Source organism: Dryobates pubescens, chromosome 30 (genome assembly GCF_014839835.1).
Source record: "Dryobates pubescens isolate bDryPub1 chromosome 30, bDryPub1.pri, whole genome shotgun sequence".
Classification (NCBI taxonomy): Eukaryota; Metazoa; Chordata; class Aves; order Piciformes; family Picidae; genus Dryobates; species Dryobates pubescens.
The window spans coordinates 10,525,676-10,546,147 of NC_071641.1; the positions used below are offsets into that span (position 1 = coordinate 10,525,676).

General features: G+C 48.4%; 1 protein-coding gene across 1 annotated transcript in view; it reads right to left on the reverse strand.

The window, feature by feature from the left end:
- The window catches only part of PCDH15 (protocadherin related 15), a 995,294-nt gene that overhangs the window by 191,472 nt on the left and 783,350 nt on the right, over positions 1 to 20,472 (reverse strand). The window contains exon 14 of the mRNA XM_054174769.1: positions 19,313 to 19,425. Within this exon, the coding sequence (XP_054030744.1) occupies positions 19,313 to 19,425 (113 nt within the window). The remainder of the gene's footprint in view (positions 1 to 19,312; positions 19,426 to 20,472) is intronic.

Genomic DNA, 20,472 nt, shown 5'->3' on the forward strand with positions numbered 1-20,472 from the left:
ACACCCAAACTGTGAAGAAGATGGAAAGATTTTACAGCATTTAAAGCAATGCAATTAAAACCCAGGAGCAGTCAGCACAGGAAGGTCAGGTCTGACAAAGTTACTTCTTTGCAGAGCATAACTGAACTGGGAGATAAAGGTAAAACAAAGGCCATAATAGATCTCAATCGAGGGTAATTTTCAGGCTTGTAGCTCAAACATTGGAGTAATTTACAAGGTCAGAAAGTACAGCATAAGGAAAGAGCTACTGAAATGGATTAAAAATTGGCTTAAGGACAAGAAGCTCAGAGTACCTTGAGAAGAGAGAAGAAATTTGACTTTCCTGTCAGTGAAGCTTGGCATGTGGCAGCGAAATGGAACTGGCATAGAATGTGTCTAGACACTGCTTAAAAAAACCCCATCCACAACACACTTTTTTTAATCCCCTCTTGTACCAAGGGAGACTTACTTCAGTCTCAGTATGGCTGCAATGCAGTGAACAGAAATACTTAGAGCTGCCCACAGAACTCTTTCTTCTCTTCAGTTAAAGGAAATGCCCACTATGAAGTTAGGCATGGGAACCATCTCCCAAGGGAAGCAGTGGATTCCCTTACACTGGGCTGTAGGTCTTCCAGTACCTGAAGGGGGCCTACAAGAAAGCCATGAAGGGACTTTGCAAGAGCTTGTGATTAGGATGAGGAACAATGGCTTTGAGCTGGAAGTGGGGAGATTGAGACTGGAGATCAGGAAGAAATTCTCAACAGTAGGGGTGGTGAGACACTGGAACAGGTTGCCCAGGAACGTTGTGGATCCCCCTCCCTAGAGGTGTTCAAGGCCAGGATGCATGAAGCCTTGAGCAACCAGGCCTGGTGGAAGGTGTCCCTGCCTGTGGCATGAGGCTGCAACCAGATGATCTTGATGGGCCCTTCCAACCCAACCCATTCTATGAACCTGTGAGTCATTTTCTGTTCAGGATTCAGCATGAGACAAGAGAATGGCTGCAGGAAGTGGAGTTGTAATCCCCAAGACAGACAAACCTGCTTCTGCTTGAGACAGCTTCACCAAACCCAGAAAGTGTTTAAGGATCAGTGTTACACCACCATAAGGACTTGGAGGTTTCATTTTCTCTTCCTAAGAGTGGTATCATTCCCCTACATTGGACAGTTTTCAGACTCAGCTTGACAGGGTGCTGGGCCAGCTCATTCCAACTAGACTATTACCTTGAAAGGTTGGAGCAGATGATCCCTGAGGTCCCTTCCAAACTGGCACTCTGTGATTCTGTGTCATTATGCCAGCTTTTAAAGGAGAGATGTTTAAGTTTTAAACTCCAGAAAGGAAATAGAGCTATGTCAGTAAACAAAAGGAACTTACAGAACTTTGCATTGATGGTTTCTAATATTTTCAGAGCTGTGTGAGTGATGACAGCCAGTGCAGGGTCAACCTTCACTCACTATATTTGGTCTTCTCTCTGTGACACTGCTCTAAAGGGAAGGAAAAGCGTGTACTGGGCTGTGGTGCTGCCAAACGTGGACAAACTTGCTGGTTTCAGTAACATAGATTTACTTTTCTTTTCCAATCTCTAGGTCTCTCTCTCTTATTCCCCTTTGGGAAGGGAGAGGCCTTCCCAGAAAGCATGTGGTGGCCAGCACAGCCCTGATCCTTGAGAGGAAATGGTTTGGTTTTCACAGATTGCGTCAGGTTGGAAGGGACCCTCAAAGGTCATCTTGGTTGACCCTCCTGAAGTAAGTAGGGACACCCCCAACTAGATCAGGCTGCCCAGGGACACATCAAGTCTGATCTTAAATGTCGCCAGGGATGAGGTCTCTACCACATCTCTGAGCAACCTGTTCTAGTATTTCACCACCTTCATTATGAAGAACTTCCTCTTGGTGTTGAACCTAAATCTCTCCTGCTGCAGTTTCAAACCACTGACCCTCATCCTAGCACTATGAGCCCTTCTGAACAGTCTTCCTGTAGGTCCCCTTCAGATATTGAAATGTAGCTCTAAGGTCTCCCTGGAACCTTCTCTTCTACAGGCTGAACAGCCCCAACTCTCTCAGCCTGTCTTCATAGTAGAGGTGCTCAGCCCTCTGATCACATTTGTGGCCTCCTCTGGATCTGCTCCAGCTGGTCTATGTCATTGTTGTGCTGGGGATCCTATAGCTGGACACAGCACTCCAGAACTCCTTTTCCTTGTTTTTATCTCCTTCACAAACACAAAAACCTACCTCTGCAGTCAGGCTTTTAATTTTGCATCAACTCTCATCAGTGGATGACACAGAAGATGGAACAAAGAGGCCAGAAATCCCCAAACTGCTTGGATTAGGAGTGCTTTTGTGACAGTGACAAGCCAAGAGAAGTAATTGAATGCTGAATTCACAGAAGGGATGAAGATCTGAAAAGCCAATTTAGCAAACAGTTATTGTACTTAATACCTACAGGAGATGCACAGCAGTTCAAGAGAGCTAACGATGGGGAGGATTTCATCACTGTCAGGAAGTGGCTGGAGCAACTACTTAATGAAAATACATTTCTCCCATTCTTTCTCTAATCTGTCACCACGAGTACAAAACCACTCTCATTTGTTCAGCCCATGGTCTATTTTGAGGCAGAGCAATCACCCTGCTCCCCATTATGGTTGATACATCTCTACCGTGCTGCAAGATCATCAGAGGAGAATGTCTGCAGTTGCATTTCCAAAGAAAGAGACAAAACCAAAGCGGTTCCAGAACAAGGGCAAAATATTTTTGGACATCTATACTTGGCATGGGGTCTGTGTTTTGTTTTCCACTTTGTATTCTGGGTAATTTCTGATGGAGCAGGTCCAGAGGAGTGCCACAATCACGATCAGGGGGTTGGAGTAGCTCTGCTACCGGGAGAGGCTGAGGGAGCCAGGGGAGTTCAGTCTGGAGAAGAGAAGGCCCCAGGGAGACCTGCTAACAACTCTCCAGTATCTGGAGGGGGCAACAAGAAGGATGAGAGGAGAGAGACTGTTTGCAAAGGTCTGCAGTAATAGGACGAGGGACAGTGGCTTTGAACTAGAGAAGAGGAGGTTTAGACTGAATGTTAGGAACAAGTTCTACACCATGAGTACAGTGGAACACTGGACCAGGTTGCCCAGGGAGATTGTTGGGGCCCCATCCTTGGAGATGCTCAAGGTGAGGCTGGACAGGGCTCTGGGCAACCTGATCTAGTTTTTACATTTCAAAGAAAAAAATGGGATTAGGATCATTTCTGTAATGTCAGCCCAGGAATTTCCAGTCTTAGTGAGCCTCAGTGCTGCACATCTTCTCATTGCCTGCTGCCACTGTGGTTTTGTGAAGTTCCTACTCAAATGACATCTTAAATGAATTGTACTACATCAGACTGAAAAATCAGCTGGTGCAACATCATTTTCACCAGAGACAGAAGCCCAGAGAATCACAGAGTGGCTTGGGTTTGATGAGTCCTTAAAGATCATCTAGTTCCAGCCCCCCAGGGCCTTGCCATAAGCAGGAACATCTCCTAGTAGAACACAGGCCCACAGGATGTTAGGGGTTGGAAGGGACCTCCAAAGATCATAAAGTCCAAGCCCCTTGCCAGGGCAGGACCACAGAATCCAGTACAGGTCTCACAGGAACACATCCAGATGGGGCTTGAAAGTCTCCAGAGAAGACTCCACAACCTCTCTGGGCAGCCTGCTTCAGTGCTGTGACCCTCACAGTGAAGAAGTTCCTCCCCACGTTGAGGTAGAACCTTCTGTGCTGTAGTTTATATCCATTACCTCTTGTCCTATCACAGGGTGCTCAAAGCCCCACACACCCTGGCTTTGAACAATTCCAAGGCTTGGATCCTCCACAGCTTCTCTGGGTGACCTGTTCCAGTGCCTCACCACCTTCATGGGGCAGAATTCCTTCCTAATGTCTAATCTAGACTGTGAGCAGCTCAGATTGTCCTTGAACAAGAGGACACAGTCTCAAGCTGTGCCAGGGGAAGTTTAGGCTCGAGGTGAGGAGAAAGTTCTTCACAGAGAGAGTTGTTAGCCATTGGAATGTGCTGCCCAGGGAGGTGGTGGGGTCACCATCTCTGGAGGTGTTCAAGAGGGGATTGGATGTGGCACTTGGTGCCATGGGTTAGTCATGAGGTCTGTGGTGACAGGTTGGACTTGATGATCTTTGAGGTCTGTTCCAACCTTGGTGATTCTGTGATTCCTCTGTAGATCCCTCCTTAGCTTAGGACATTTTCCTTTCATGTGCCAGCCCTGCCTGCCCTTGAGCCTATGTCAGCTTTCAGCCCCACAGGGCTGCCTGTCAAAGCAGACAAACTCTATTAGGGGAAGAGCTGATTTATTTTGTCCAGTTTCAACATGCCACCTGCTTGTTTCCTTTGATAACTCCTAGCTCTTGCAGACAGTGAGCTATTGATTGCTCTTTGCTCTCAGAACTGTGTGACACCACATTTTACAGCTCTCTCTTGCATTTTCTCCTTGCCTCACCTGTTATTACAGAATCATGGACTGGTTTGGGTGGGAAGGGACCTTCAAGATCCTCTAGTTCAACCCCGTCTGCTGTGGGCAGGGATGCCTCCCACCAGCCCAGGTTGCTCAAGGCATCATCCAACCTGGCCCTGAACACCTCCAGAGGGAGGGAGCATCCACAACCTCCCTGGGGCAACCTGTTTTAGTGTTTGAAACTGCTTCAGTTCTTCTCAGTCCTTTTTTGGGACAGAGACCAGAACTGTGCAGTGTGGTCAATACACAGAGCCAGCCAGGATCTGCACAGTCCAGGGTGCCTGACAGAATGACAGGGCAACCTCATTTAAACTGTGTTCTTACCCTGAAAGGTTGGACTAGATGATCTTTGAGGTCCCTTCCAACCTGGTGTTCTATGAATCCCACAGTGATGATTTTCTCTGCCCTCTATTCTTCCTAATGATTTCTAATGTTCAATTTCCCTTTTTCCCCCCCTTTAGTTCTTTTTTGACAGCCACAGATGACTGAGCCAACCTTCACGCTCTCTTATCAGCTACAGTGACAAGATCTCATTCTCAAGTCAAGCCAGAAGCCATCATTCTGCATGTAAGGCCAGGGTGTTCTTTTCAGACTTGTTTCACTTTATTTTTAAGCTGTGCCTAAATTTATCAGCCATTTTATCACCAATTCCTTCAGTCTTGCAAAGTCTAGTTGCCATTCTGCCATCAATCCTCACCTTTACCACCAGCACAGGAAATGTGGGGTGACAGCATCTATGTCAGCCAGCTCACCAAGCTGTCATGGTGAGAACCAACAGCCAAGTGAGGAAGTGGTGGGCTTAGGCTGGCCACCAAAACCTGCAGCATGATGCAAGCAGGAGGGACTCTGTAATGATTAAAGCAGGGGTGGAGGGGGACCACATTCTATGCACATAAAAAAGGAGAGTGTTACAAGTGAAGCTTTTCTGGGAAGCCCCTCCTGAAATGTCTCTACTGCCCCTGTGCTCAGCACTGGTTAGGCCACAACCTGAGTACTGTGCCCAGTTCTGGGCCCCTCAGTTTAGGAAAGATGTTGAGATGCTGGAAGGTGTCCAGAGAAGGGCAACAAAGCTGGGGAGGGGTTTGGAGCACAGGGGACTGAGAAGAGGGCTGGAGCACAGCCCTAGGAGAGGCTGAGGGAGCTGGGGCTGCTTAGCCTGGAGAAGGGGAGGCTCAGGGGAGACCTTCTTGCTGTCTACAACTCCCTGAAGGGAGGTTGTAGCCAGGTGGGGGTTGGTCTCTTCTCCCAGGCAAGCAGTGACAGAAGAGAGAGGACACAGTCTCAAGCTGTACCAGGGGAGGTTCAGGATGGATCTTAGGAAGAAATTCTTCACAGAAAGAGAAATTGGCCATTGGGATGTGCTGCCCAGGGAGGTGGTGGAGTCACCATCACTGGAGTGTTTAAGAAGAGCCTGGATGAGGTACTTGGAGACATGGTTTAGTTGATCAGATGGTGTTGGGTGATAGGTTGGACCTGGTGATCTTGAAGGTCTTTTCCAACCTGGTTAAGTCTATTCTATTCTATTCTATTCTATTCTATTCTATTCTATTCTATTCTATTCTATTCTATTCTATTCTACACTAATGCACATAGGAACAGACTTTGTGGCAGAATCCCATTGGATATGGCCTTGGAGAGAAGCAGGGTGGAGCATAACTGGTTGACTTTCAAATATCTCCTTCTCCAAGTGCAAAAATGATCTGCCTTGACACACTGGAAATGAAGAGCAGCTGGACTGTGCCGGTAGGCAAGGAGCTCCTGAGAAAGCTCAAACACAGCAAATGGAAGTCTGCAAGAACTGAAACCAGAGAGAGGTGAACAAGAGGACTACAGAAACACTGAGCATGCAGGATGGAGTTAAAGTGCAGGCTGAGAAAAGCCAAAGCCCACCTGGAATGGAATGGCAACAAGAAAGTTTCCACAGGGTCAGCAGCAGCAGAAGGGAGACCAGGGAAAATGTAGGGCTGCTGCTGAGTGGCACAGGGAGAGAGGGGACATGGCAAAAGCTGCCACACTCAATGGTGTGACTGTCTCAGTCTCTACAGGTGAGACCTGCCTTCTGCAGTCTCCATGCCTGAGACTCCAAGTCTGGAGCAAGGAAGAGAGGAGGATGAGGTTAAGGATATACTGAAAGTAACTGGACATATATGAATGAAGAGGATCTGACTGGATGCACTCACACATACCACAGGATGATGTCACTGCCAGACCTCTCTCTACTATGTTTGAAAGGTCTGTGCCAATTGAGAGGTTCATGAAATCTAGAAGAAACCAAACATCACTTCTGTCTTCAAGGAAGGCAAGAAGGAAAATCCAGGGAAATGGAGAGCAGTCAACCTCACCTCAATTCCAGGGAAGGTCATGGTGGAGTAATTCTGGGAACCATTTTCAAACACATCACAGAATCACAGAATCAACCAGGTTGGAAAAGACCTCAGAGACCATCAAGTCCAACCTATTACCTAACACCTCCTGACAAGTAAACCATGGCTCCAAGAGCCACATCCAAGCCTTTTTTGAACACCCCCAGGGACAGGGACTCCACCACCTCCCTGGGCAGCACATCCCAAAGGCCAATTCCTCTTTCTGGGAAGAACTTTCTCCTCACCTCCAGCCTAAACTTCCCCTGGCACAGCTTGAGACTGTGTCCTCTTGTTCTGGTGCTGGTTGCCTGGGAGAAGAGACCAACCTCCACCTGGCTACAACCTCCCTTCAGGGAGTTGTAGAGAGCAAGAAGGTCTCCCCTGAGCCTCCTCTTCTCCAGGCTAAGCAACCCCAGCTCCCTCAGCCTCCCCTCACAGGGCTGTGCTCCAGACCCCTCCCCAGCCTCGTTGCCCTTCTCTGGACACCTTCCAGCATCTCAACATCTTTCTTAACCTGAGGAGCCCAGAGGAAATGGCCTGAAATGGTGCCAAGGGAGGTTTAGGTTGGAGATGTGGATAAATTTCATTGCTGCAAGAGTGGTCAGGGATTGGAACAGGCTGCCCAGCAAGGTGATGAAGTCCCCATCCCTGGAGGTGTTCACGAAACATGTGGCCATGGTACTCTGGGACATGGTTGAATGGCCAAGATGCTGTAGGGCTGGAGGTCATAATCTAAGTTGGGCTCAGTGATCTTAGAGATCTCTTCCAAGTGAAACAATCCTGTGATTGCATGAAAACCCTTTCCCTAGCCCCTTCACTCTGTATTACTGTTCCCATTTTCAGTTGGAGCCCCTTGGCTGACATTTCTGCACTCACAGTGAGTGTTTATTCAGGGCAGCATCATTCTTTGCTTCACAGCACACTGAAATAGTCTAAGAAATAGTGCTGGGTTTAAGTCCTTTATTAAGTAAAACCACTTAATGATTTGCTAGTGACAACTGCCCTCCAAAATCTCCCATTACACATTCTTCAAGTTGAACTGAGAGCCTTTGTGGTCCCCTTGTCTCCCCATCCAGAGCCTGCTCTGAAAGCAACACAAGCCCATATAAACTGAATTACCTGCCAGCAGGGTAATTTTCAGTGATATCATGAAACTCTGGTCTCTTACAGGTGTAGGAAACTCCTCTGTAGTGCAGCATTTCCATTCCTTACCATTTTGTTGCCTGTGAAGGCTTCCAGTGGACCACCCACTCTGTAAATTGATTGTAAGGTAACTGCCAGGGTAGATTTGGCCTGATTGATAAATAACCAATCTCCAAACAGGAAAGGATCCAAGTGCATTGATTGGGTTCATTCTCCCCTCTGTTTCATGATACACATGCTGCAAAAATAAATTAAATAAAAGCTCACCTACACTTTTTAGAGGTGGTAAGAGGGCAATGGTCATGTTTTAAGCAGGAAGAGTGATTGAAGCTGCTGGCATTTTCTGCAAGCAGCTATATCCCCTTCTACAAGCAAAGAGGTGTTAGAGGTGAACAGAATCATAGCATCAGAGCATTGTTGAGGATGGAAGACCTTTAAGATCACCCAGTCCAATCATTCCCTAACTCTGCCAAGGCTGGGGCTAAACCACAGCTCTGATTTTTCAAACACCTCTAGGGATGGGGATTCAGCCAGTATCCTGGAGAGTCTGTTCCAGTCTTTGAGAACCCATTCAGCGAAGCAGTTTCTTCTAATATTCAACCTAAACCTCTCCTGGTGCAGCTGGAGGCCATTTCACCTCTTCCTATCACTTGTCTGTAGGGAGAATAGATAGACTGAGTAAATACTGAGGAGTAAACTGATGCCTCAGGGATCAGTCCTGGGACCAGTCTCATTTAACATCTTTGTTAAATGAGAAGGAAGGATCTGGAGGTGCTGGAAGATGTCCAGAGAAGGGCCACAAGGAGGAGCAGAGGGCTGGAGCTGCTCTGCTCTGGAGACAGACGGAGGAGGTTGGGGTTGTTCAGTCTGAAGAAGAGAAGGCTCCCAGGAGACCTTCTTGTGGCCTACCAGGATCTGAAGGGAGGTACAAGAAAGCTGGGGAGGGACTTTTGAGGGTGTCAAGGAGTGATAGGACTAGGGGGGATGGAACAAAACTAGAAGTGGGGACATTGAGATTGGATGTGAGGAAGAAGTTGTTCCCCATGAGGGTGGTGAGAGACTGGCACAGGTTGCCCAGGGAGGTAGTGGAAGCCTCATCCCTGGAGGTTTTTGTGGCCAGGCTGGAGGTGGCTGTGAACAACCTGCTGTAGTGTGAGGTGTTCCTGACCATTGCAGGGGGGTTGGAACTGGATGGTCCTTGAGGTGCCTTCCAACCCTGACAATTCTATGATTCTAAACAGGTGCCATGCCTTCCTGTTACAAAGCAATGTCCTCCAGGAGGAAGTGAGCTGTAGTAGTGGCAATGTGTTCATTTGTTTACCATTTCATCAGGAATCTCAAGAGATGTTGTGGTAGCTGCAAGCTGATCAAAGCTGGCATTATTTTTTAGCCTTGGAGGCTGCAGAAGGTGGTCTCCCTCTTAGTGCAGCTTTAGGCTGATTTCTGTGGCAACTACCTTCTCCAAAGCAGGTCTGCCTCAGAGGAGATGGCTCTCTCTCCACACTGCTCTCCAAAGAGACAGTCAAGGCCCTTTAGATAAAAAACTTCAATCAACACAAATGTCTTGAGAGATATAAATTACTCAAGGACCACCTCCTCTGTGTCCAGGAGCTATGTATACCAACAAAGAGAAAAGCAGGAAAGAATGCTAGGAGGCCTGCCTGGATGAGCAAGGAGCTGCTGGACACACTATTACTTAAAAGGAAACTCTACAGGCAGTGGAGGGAAGGGCAGCTAGAACAGGGTGGGTATAAGGAAGCTGCCCGAGCAGCAAGAGACCTGGTTAGGAAAGCCAAAGCAGAGTTTGAATTGAACCTAGCCAGGGAGGTTAAAGGGAACACTAAGAACTTCTACAGGTATATGAATGGGAAGAGGAAGGCTAGGGAAGGTGTGGGCCCCCTCAGAAAGGAAACTGGTGACATGGTCACAAGTGATGAGGAAAAGGCTGAGGTACTCAATAACTTCTTTACCTCAGTCTTCACTGCAAGGGCCTCCAGCCACACTCCTGATGTCATGGAAGACAATGCCAGGGACGGGGAGGAGGAACTGCCCATGGTAAGTGAAGATCAGGTTGGTGATCACCTGAGGAACCTGGAAGTGTTCAAGTCCATGGGACCCCACGGGATACATCCACGGGTGCTGAGGGAACTGGCAGAGGAGGTTGCTAAACCCCTCTCTATTCTAGTCCAAAAGTCCTGGCAGTCTGGGGCAGTCCCCACAGACTGGAAAAGGGGAAACATTACCCCCATTTGCAAAAAGGGTAAGAAGGAGGAAGCAGGGAACTCCAGGCCAGGCAGTCTCACCCCTGTGCCCGGAGAGATCATGGAGCAGATCCTCCTGGAGGCACTACTGACACAGAAGAATAGTGAAGAGGTGATTTGGAACAGTCAGCATGGCTTCACCAAGGGCAAATCCTGCCTGACAAACTGGTGGCCTTCTATGAGCAGGTGACACCATCAATAGCTGAGGGGCAAGCAGCTGATGTTGTTTGCCTGGCCCTGAGCAAAGCCTTTGACACTGTCCCACACCACAGCCTGCTCTCCAGGCTGGTGACACATGGGTTTGATGGGTGACCACAAGATGGATAAAGATCTGGCTTGATGGCTGCACCCAAAGAGTGGCTGTCCATGGGTCCATGTCCCAGTGGAGGCCAGGGACAAGCAGAGTCCCTCAGGGATCAGCCCTGGGACCAGGCTTGTTCAACATCTCTGTGGGTGCCATGGGCAGTGGCACTGAGTACACCCTCAGCAGGTTTGCTGATGACACCAAGCTGTGTGGTGCAGCAGACAGGCTGGGGGGAAGGGATCCATCCAGAGGGACCTGGACAGGCTGGAGAGGTGGGCACAAGCCAACCTCAGGAGGTTCAACAAGACCAAGGGCAGGGTCCTGCAGCTGGGTGGAGGCAACCCCAGGCACAAATCCAGGCTGGGCAGGGACTGGCTGGAAAGCAGCCCTGAGGAGAGAGCCTTGGGGGTGCTGGGGGAGGAGAAGCTCACCAGGAGCTCTCAGTGTGCACTTGCAGCCCAGAGAGGGCAAGGGAGGGGATTCTGCCCCTCTGTTCAGCCCTGGGGAGACCCCACCTGGAGTACTGCCTCCAGTGCTGGAGCCCCTATTCCAAGAGGGATCTGAAGGTGCTGGAAGGTGTCCAGAGCAGGGCCAGGAGGATGAGCAGAGGGCTGGAGCACCTCTCCTGTGAGGACAGACTGAAGGAGTTGGGGCTGTTCGGTCTGGAGAAGAGAAGGCTCCAAGATGACCTCATTGTGGCCTTCCAGTATCTGAAGGGGGCTACAAGAAGGCTGGGGAGGGACTGCTCAGGATCTCAGGCAGTGATAGGACTGGGGGGAATGGAATGAAGCTGGAGGTGAGGAGATTCAGGCTGGAGGTGAGGAGGAAGTTCTTCCTCATGAGAGTGGTGAAGCCCTGGAATGGGTTGTCCAGGGAGGTGGTTGGGGCCCTGTCCCTGGAGGTGTTTAAGCCCAGGCTGGATGAGGCTCTGGCCAGCCTGATCTAGTGTGGGGTGTCCCTGCCCACGGCAGGGGGTTGGAACTAGATGATCCTTGTGGTCTCTTCCAACCCTGACTGATTCTATGATACTATGGTACTCCAAAAGCAGTAGCTAAGTTAACAAAAAAAAATATTATTATTATTTTGGGTGTGTTTCTCCTCTCAGGAGTAAGCTCTTAGAAGAGAAGCAATGGTACTAAAGGGAAAGCACACTCACAAGTCATCATGTTCCCAGTCTTACAGATTTTGGGTCTCAGAGACACTGTATTTTCAGTTACAGGATTATTAACACTGGAGAGCTCTGCCAGCCTAAAGCCTCTCATTCCACATGCTTATTGGGACAGCCTTGCAGCTGCCACGTGCAGATTTCAATAGGACACAGAAGCCCCCACAGGTCCTATTGTAGAAGCCACTGTCTGCAGTGAATGGAAGGGAACCCCACACGAGGTGACAGAAAACAGTCCTGTAGAAAAAGATTTAAGGGTGCTGATGAATGAGAAGCTGGACAGGAGCAGACAGTGTGAGCTTGCAGCACGCAAGGAAAATGGCAGCCTGGGCTGCATCAAAAGAAGTGTGGCCAGCAGATGAAGAGAGGGGATTCTGCCCCTTTGCTCTGAGACCTCACCTGCAGTGCTGTGTCCAGGTCTGGAGCCCTCAATATAGGAAGGACATGGATCTGATGGAGCAGGTCCAGAGGAGGCCATGAAAATGATCAGGGGGTTAGAGCAGGTCTGCTATGAGGACAGGCTGAGGGAGCTGGGGGTGTTCAGCCTGGAGAAGAGAAGGCTCCAGGGAGACCTAATAGCAGCCTGCCAGTACCTGAAGGGAGCTACAGGAAGGCTGGAGAGAGACTGTTTGCAAAGACCTGTAAGGACAGGGCCAAGGGCAATGGCTTCAAACTAGAGAAGATCTAGACTGGATGTTAGGAACAGTTTTTTTACCATGAAAATGGTGGAGCACTGGAACAGGTTGTGCAGGGAGATGGTGAGGTCTCATCCCTGCAGATACTCAGCGTGAGGCTGGACAGAGCTCTGGGCCACTTGATGTAGTTGAGGATGTCCCTGCTGACTGCAGAGGTGGATAGATTAGATAGCTTTTAGGTTTCCTTCCAAGCCAAACCATTCTATGATTCTGTGTCCTCTTGTCAAAACCTCTGTGGCTCTGCAGGGAATGGAAGTGCCAGAGATTCCCTGGGAGGGACAAGTTTGCCTCTGGCTTATCACCAAATGTTGTCTGGAGAGAGCAGGGAGGCTGAAAACCAGCATTTGTGATTAAGTAGTTTAGCTTTTCCCCCATTGTCTACCTCTTTGAGAGTTCAGTGTCTATCAGTAAGGCAGTCTTTGTGCCACAGCTGAAGGCACCCATTTGCTGCCTGCCCTCCTCCCTGCATGCTGAGAGGCAGCTGTTGACTTCAGCACCCTGCCCACTGCACTCTTTTCCATGATTTTGGTAGGAACAAAAAAATAAATAACTGATCTGCTGATATCAGAGGGAACACTTTAAAGATGAAATTGAGTGAGTCCTGCAAAAAATAGTGTGTCTTCTGTTTAAAGGGAAACATCACACAAGGTAAAATAGAATCAGGTTCAACTTCAGCACTCGAGAATGGGCAAGGTCAGAGTCTGGTGGTGTCCTTTGCTGCAAGCCTGAGGTAGTGTGGCCAGCAGGAGCAGGGAAGTCATTCTGCCCCGGTATTCAGCACTGGTTAGGCCACACCTGGAGTCCTGTGTCCAGTTCTGGGCTCCTCAATTTAAGAAGGACATTGAGACTCTTGAATGTGTCCAGAGAAGGGCAATGAGGCTGGGGAGGGGTCTGGAGCACAGCCCTGTGAGGAGAGGCTGAGGGACCTGGGGTTGCTTAGCCTGGAGAAGAGGAGGCTCAGGGGAGATCTTATTGCTCTCTACAGCTACTTGAAAGCAGGTTGTAGCCAGGTGGGGATTGGTCTCTTCTCCCAGGCAAGCAGCACCAGAACAAGAGGACACAGTCTCAAGCTGTGCCAGGGGAAGTTTAGGCTGGAGGTGAGGAGAAAGTTCTTCCCAGAAAGAGGAATTGGCCCTTGGGATGTGCTGCCCAGGCAGGTGGTGGAGTCCCTGTCCCTGGAGGTGTTCAATAAAGGCTTGGATGTGGCACTTGGTTTAGTTGTCAGGAGGCATTAGGTGTCAGGTAATAGGTTGGACTTGATGATCTCTGAGGTCTTTTCCAACCTGGCTGATCCTGTAATTCTATTCCCTTGGTTCAAAAGGCCCCTGAACAACACAGCACTCAAAACTGTGTAACCCTAGCAGGTGGCAGCTTATTGTTCTTACAGACTGGAAATTTTCCCTGCCTGCACATAGAACACAGCACCATGAACTTAATGCCTACAGGCATTTCCATGAGCCACAGGGTTTGCTAGTTCGATACACACAACGTGGAACCACACCAGATTCATTGATTTTGGTTTGAATTGATGTTTTGTGAGGCTGTGTGTGGCTGCTGAATTTTAGCAGCCACAACGAGGACATCAAACAAGGAGCTACAAGGCTTTAACTCCTGACTTCTTAGTCTATATATTTAGAAGTTTGGCCATCTCAGTTTCCTCATCTATCCCAAGTGAGCACAGAGCTCCACAACAGCAAATATATTCAAAAATAAATTATTACAGAATCATCATGGAATGGTTTGGGTTGGAAGGAACCTTAATGATCATTTTGTTCCACCTTCTCTACCGCAGGCAGCAACATCTCGTACTACACCAGGCTGCTCAAGGTCCCATCCAACCTGGCTTTGAACTTTCCAGCATCTGAAGGGGGTACAAAAAGCTGGGGAGGGACTTTGGAGGGTGTCAGGGAGGGAGAGGACTGGGGGGGATGGAAAAAAACTAGAAGTGGGGAGATTGAGATTGGATGTCAGGAAGAAGTTGTTCCCCAGGAGGGTGGTGAGAGCCTGGCCCAGGTTGCCCAGGGAGGTGGTGGAAGCCTCATCCCTGGAGGTGTTTGCAGCCAGGCTGGAGGTGGCTGCAAGCAACCTGCTGTGGTGTGAGGTGTCCCTGCCCATGGCAGGGGAGTTGGAACTGGATGAGCCTTGGGGTCCCTTCTAACCCTAACAATTCTCTGATTCTATGAACACTTCCTTTCCTTTGACAGAAGTACTCAGCAGCAGTCTGTATGCAGATTTCACAGCTAACTGAAGATAGGAAGATGGAGCCTCCTATGAAGATTAAATCAAAAACCTGTCAGGTTTGGCAACAAATCTCTTGCACCTCCTTTATTTGGTTCCACAAGTTCTTTGTTTGCATGGAAAAAAAAACAACAAACCAGATGTCACCTTGCTTGGAAAGGGGCTGATATCCAATAAGGCTGAAAGTATGTATCTCAGGGTGCAATTAAACATCAGCAATGTTCATTTGCCAAGCAAATCCATGAAATTCTAGAGTGGTTTGGCTTGGTAGGGACCCCAAAGATCATATAGATCCAACACCATTGGCAGGGACACTTCCTACTAGACCAGGTTGCTGAAGGCCATTTTCAACCTGGCTTTGAGCACTGCTGGGCTTGGAGCCTTCATAACATCCCTGGGCAACCTGTTCCAGTGCCTCATCACCCTTATGGTGAATGATTTCTTCATAGCTAATCCAAATCCAGCTCCTTCCAGTCTGAAGCCATTACCTCTCATCCTGTCACTCCATGCCTTTGTAAAAAGTCCTTCTCCAGCTCCTTTTAAATACTGGAAGGCTGCTGGAAGGTTTCCCTGGAGCTGCCTTCTTGCCCAGGCACCACCTCCCCCAGCTTCTCTCTCAGTAGAGGTGCTCCAGCCCTCAGATCTTCTTCACAGAAAGAGAGATTGGCCATTGGAATGTGCTGCCCAGGGAGGTGGTGCAGTCACCATCCCTGGAGGTGTTTGGGAAGAGATTGTATGGGGTGCTTGGTGCCATGGTTTAGTTGATCAGGTGTTGGGTGATAGGTGTTGGGTGATAGGTTGGACATGATGATCAAAGGTCTTTTCCAACCTGGTTTATTCTATTCTATTCTATTCTATTCTATTCTATTCTATCCAATCACAAATTATTCCACTCTAAGCAGACAGATGCACACAGAGTCAGCTGAGGCAGGAGGCTAACAGAAGCATTTAAAAATGTGCTGAGCTATTAACATTTACTCTAAGAGACACAATTCTGTTTCCTCTCCCTTCACATTATACTCAGTTAAATTACTTAGAAGTAATCATGGAATCATAACTGTTGGAAAAGACCTCTAAGATCATCCAGTCCAACCTTCTAGCCATCACCTCCATGACCACCAGACCATCCCCAAAGTGTCACATCTACTCGTTTTTGAACACCTCCAGGGAAGGTGACTCCACCACCTCCCTGGGCAGCCTGTTCCAATGCCTGACCACTCTTACTGCTAAGAAATATTTTCTAATGTCCAACCTAAAGCTCCCCTGCTGCAGCTTGAGGCTATTTCATCTTGTCCTGTCATTAGGTATTTGGGAGAAGAGGCCGGCACCAGCCTCTCTCCAGCCTCCTTTCAGGTAGCTCTAGAGAGCAATGAGGCCAGCCTCTCTCAGCCTCCTCTTCTTCAGGCTTAACAATCCCAGCTCCTTCATCTTCTCCTCATGGGACCAGCTCTCCAAACCCCTCACCAGCTTCACTGCCCTATGCAGAAAGGATTTATGCATTAATAACCCCCCATGTGTTTCATTGCCATCATGCCAGATAAACTCTTGCCCTCACTGGAACGCACAGAAGGAGCCTGTAAATCTGTCCCTAACCCTCCTGTGCTTAATACATTCTCAGTTAGTGTAAAAAAGAAGAACTCCTGCAAGTTGTAGATGGTTGCAGTGGCCACAGGCAGCTTTTGCATGGACAAGCACAGGCACAGCTGTGGATCCTGGTCACTCTCTCACACCATATTTATGTATGGTCCTTCATCCCTCCTTATTTCAAGAGCCAGCAGTGTGTGCTGCTGCTCCTCTCACCCCAAAATGATTGAAAGATTGAGTTTTGCTTTTGCTCTGAAGGAAACAAAACAAAACACAAAACAAAACAAAACACAAAACAAAACCCTACTCAGATTTTCCCTAAGGCAAATGAAGCATTTTTGGTCTGTGTGAGAGGCCAAAACCACTGAGGCTGGGAGCTAGGAAAGCTATGCCACATAATTCAGGGAGGTTCAAAGGCGGCTATAGAAGGAGCTGCTCTTGCCAAGGGGATTGTTTGCTGCCAGTGCCACTATTAATGCCTCCAAAAATCAGGGAAGTAGAGGCAAATAGGTCATTCTTACAAGCCTTGCATTTAGCAATAGATTAAATAACACAAACAGGGAGAGTTTTCTGACATGCCTGTGTTAAACCATCCTGCAGCTTGGAAAGACCACTCCTTGTCTTACCCGAAATACCCTGATCAATAAAGAAGTGAGCTGCTACTTTCAAACAGGTTGCTGTCTCCTTCCTCTTTTATTTGCTCCTCTGCTCACCAATAAATCCAGCCAAACCTATACAATTGTCTGTGTCATTGGACAGCATCTCAAGGAACAACTCCAGACTGCCTCCCAAAGAACCAAATGTAACTCTGCTCTGTTGCCATTAGAGACTGGCTTTCCTGGGCTTGACTTTTGCAGTCCCTTCACATAAATTCCACCTGCAGCAGAACTTGCATCTTTCTACAGCTCTGCTCAAAGCAAAATTCAATAGCTTACTGACTGTTGTGAAGTCCAACAATTAAATATTGATCTCATCACCTCCTCTTCTTTTCCTCTTAATCCTCAAATCCTTAATCCTCAAACTCAGACAATTATTTGTATCCATATGATTTTCCTAGCATGGGTTGGGAACTGGAGAAGAGGTCAGCTAGAAACAAAATCCATTCTCAGGACAGCTGAGCTCATGCAAAGCAAAGGTACAAGTGGCAAGACTTAAGTTTGCCCACACAGTATCAGCATCACAGGATATGTGTGAGCTCTCCCACCATCCACTTTCTTTCCAAACACACTTCACACCCTTCTCCTCGATGACTGTGCCAAATGATGTCCTCCAACTGGCAAAGGAAGCAGAAAAGACTTGCAAAACTGGGACTCACTAACCAGATGAAGAGCTCCTGTAAAGACACAACTAACTGATCTGTGCTTTGATCACTTGGCTCAGTTAAGAACAGCTGCAGGCTCTTACCAAGTCAGGCTGTAATGTTAAGGACAAAGCACTATGCAAAACACAGGAGGGAAGAAATCATCTGTGGCAGGGTTTCAAAAGATCAACCCCACAGAAGCAGTTTGTGCCTTTTCCCAGCAATAGAAGCCAGGCAAGACCAGAGCTGGTAATGTTTCACAAGCTTTCCCTTTACACAGTAGCAGAGCTCTGTAGCCAGCTTACTTTGGCTTGAATTATCCCTAAACAGAAGAAAACAACCTCCAGACCTGTCGTGGTTTAATGAGCAGACAAATTGCTCTGTTGCTCCAAGAGGGTCAAAAGAAGAATGCTCACAGAAGTGGATTGTGTAGTGATGGAAAGTTTGAGTGGAAAGGCCATTCACAAACTACAATGCTACAGTTGGCACAGTGGTGAGCATAGCAAAACAGACAGAACACAAAGAAATCCATAGCAAGCCAAAGCTTCACACACAACTCCCTTCACACCAAGCCAACCAACCCAGGCTTTCATGCCCCCTTCCTACCAAGACTTCTCTGCCCTGCATACCACAAGGGCATCCTGACAAAACATGAAGTTCAGCTTGGCAGCTTCAGGCCACAATTAATACAGAATACAGAATTAACCAGATTTGAAAAGACCTTTGAGAAAATCAAGCCCAAGCTATCCCCCAGCACCATCTAATTAACTAAACCATGGCACCAAGTGCCTCAACCAGGCTCTTTTTAAACACTTCCAGCATTGGTGACTCCACCACCTCCCTGGACAGCACATTCCAATATCTCTTTCTGTGAAGAACCTCTTCCTAACATCCAGCCCAAACCTCCCCTGGCACAGCTTGAGACTGTGTCCTTTCCTTCTGTCACTGCTTGCCTGGGAGAAGAGACCAAACTCCACCTGGCAACAACCTCCCTTCAGTTAGCTGTAGACAGCAAGAAGGTCTCCTGTGAGCCTCCTCTTCTCCAGGATAAATAACTCAGGCTCCCTCAGCCTCTCCTCCACAGGGCTTGTGCTTATTTGGAAGCACTGCCAAGACTGACCAGGCCTTATCTTCCTGCCAGAGAGATAAGAACCTGCCCATCCTTCCCAGGTAGAGAGAGAGAAGGGAGAAGGGAAGAGAATTACTTTGCATCCAGCTTTATAGGGATGCAGGGCTAATGGGAAGAAATACAAAGATCACACCTTCTGGAACACCTCCTGGACACTCTGTACCTTCTGGAGGTCTGCTCTTTGTGGTCCTTAAAGGCACCCACAGCCACAAACTACCTCAAACCCACAGAAAATCCCACTCAGTAAGTGCTACAAGGTGTGGAGATGATTTTTTTGTACTTCTCACAGCCACCATTCACTCTTCAGACATTCATTTGTATCTGTGTGATTCTCTGGCACAGGCTGTGAACTGAAAAAGAGGTCAGCTAGAAACAAAATGCATGCTCAGGACCTCATAAAAAGCAAAGGTACAAGGGGTATCACTTCAGTTTGTTCACACAGTATCAACACCAGAGACATGTTAGAGCTCTACCACCATCCACTTTCTTCTCAAACACACTTCACACCTTTCCCCTCCATGACTGTGCCAAAGGATGTGCCACAAGAAAAACAAAGAGAAGGCAGGAAAGCCAAGCAAAGCTACCCTGTGTTTTCTCCAGAGTGTTCTGTTCCTAAGGCAATTCCCAAAAGCATATGGAAATACAAATTCAGCCCAAATTACCTTAATGACCAAGTCAAACTTCTGGTGCAAATCCCTGTTTATTGGCTTCAGGAGCGTCAGTTCAGCCGTCGTGAGATTCATATGGAAATACTGGGGATAATCCTCGGGAGTGCCTGCAAGAGAGACGTGGAGGTCTGAACACAGGCCATTTGGGAGAGACTCTGTGACACAGGAGATTCATTCTACTCATTAGTCAGCAAAGGAACAAAAGCTAATCCTGCAACAAACACAATAAAATGCTGCATCATGTGTAGCTGGAACTTACAGATACTACCAACACGGTGTCTGACTGAACCTCTCCCCTCTGAAGGAAGACAGAGCCCTGGGGCTGTTTAGCCTGGAGAAGGCTGAGAAGGAACCTTATCAATCTCTATAAATACCTGAGAGGTGGGTGTCAGGATGAAGGTGTCAGGCTCTTTTTGGTGCTGCCCAGTGATAGGACAAGGATCATAGAATCATAGAATCAATAAGGTTGGAAAAGACCTCAGAGATCATCAAGTCCAACCTGTCACCCAACACCTCCTGACAACTAAACCATGGCTCCAAGTGCCACATCCAAGCCAGGGATGGTGACTCCAGCACCTCCCTGGGCAGCACATCCCAAGGGTCAATTCCTCTTTCTAGGAAGAACTTTCTCCTCACCTCCAGCCTAAACCTCCCCTGGCACAGCTTGAGACTGTGTCCTCTTGTTCTGGTGCTGCTTGCCTGGGAGAAGAGACCAACCCCCACCTGGCTACAACCTCCTTTCAGGTCGTTGTAGAGAGCAAGAAGGTCTCCCCTGAGCCTCCTCTTCTCCAGGCTAAGCAACCCCAGGTCCCTCAGCCTCTCCTCACAGGGCTGTGCTCCAGACCCCTCCCCAGCCTCATTGCCCTTCTCTGGACACCTTCAAGAGTCTCAATAGCTTTCTTAAATTGAGGGGCCAGAACAGGACACAGGACTCAAGGTGTGGCCTAACCAGTGGTGAGCACAGGGCACAATGACTTCCCTGCTCCTGCTGGCCACATTATTGCTGATGCAGGCCAGGATGCCATTGGCCTTCTTGGCCACCTGGGCACACTGCTGGCTCAGGATCAGCAGGTACAAACTGGAACACAGAAAGTTTGACCTCAACATGAGGAGGAACTTCTTTGGTGTGAGGGTGATGGAGCAGGCTGCCCAGA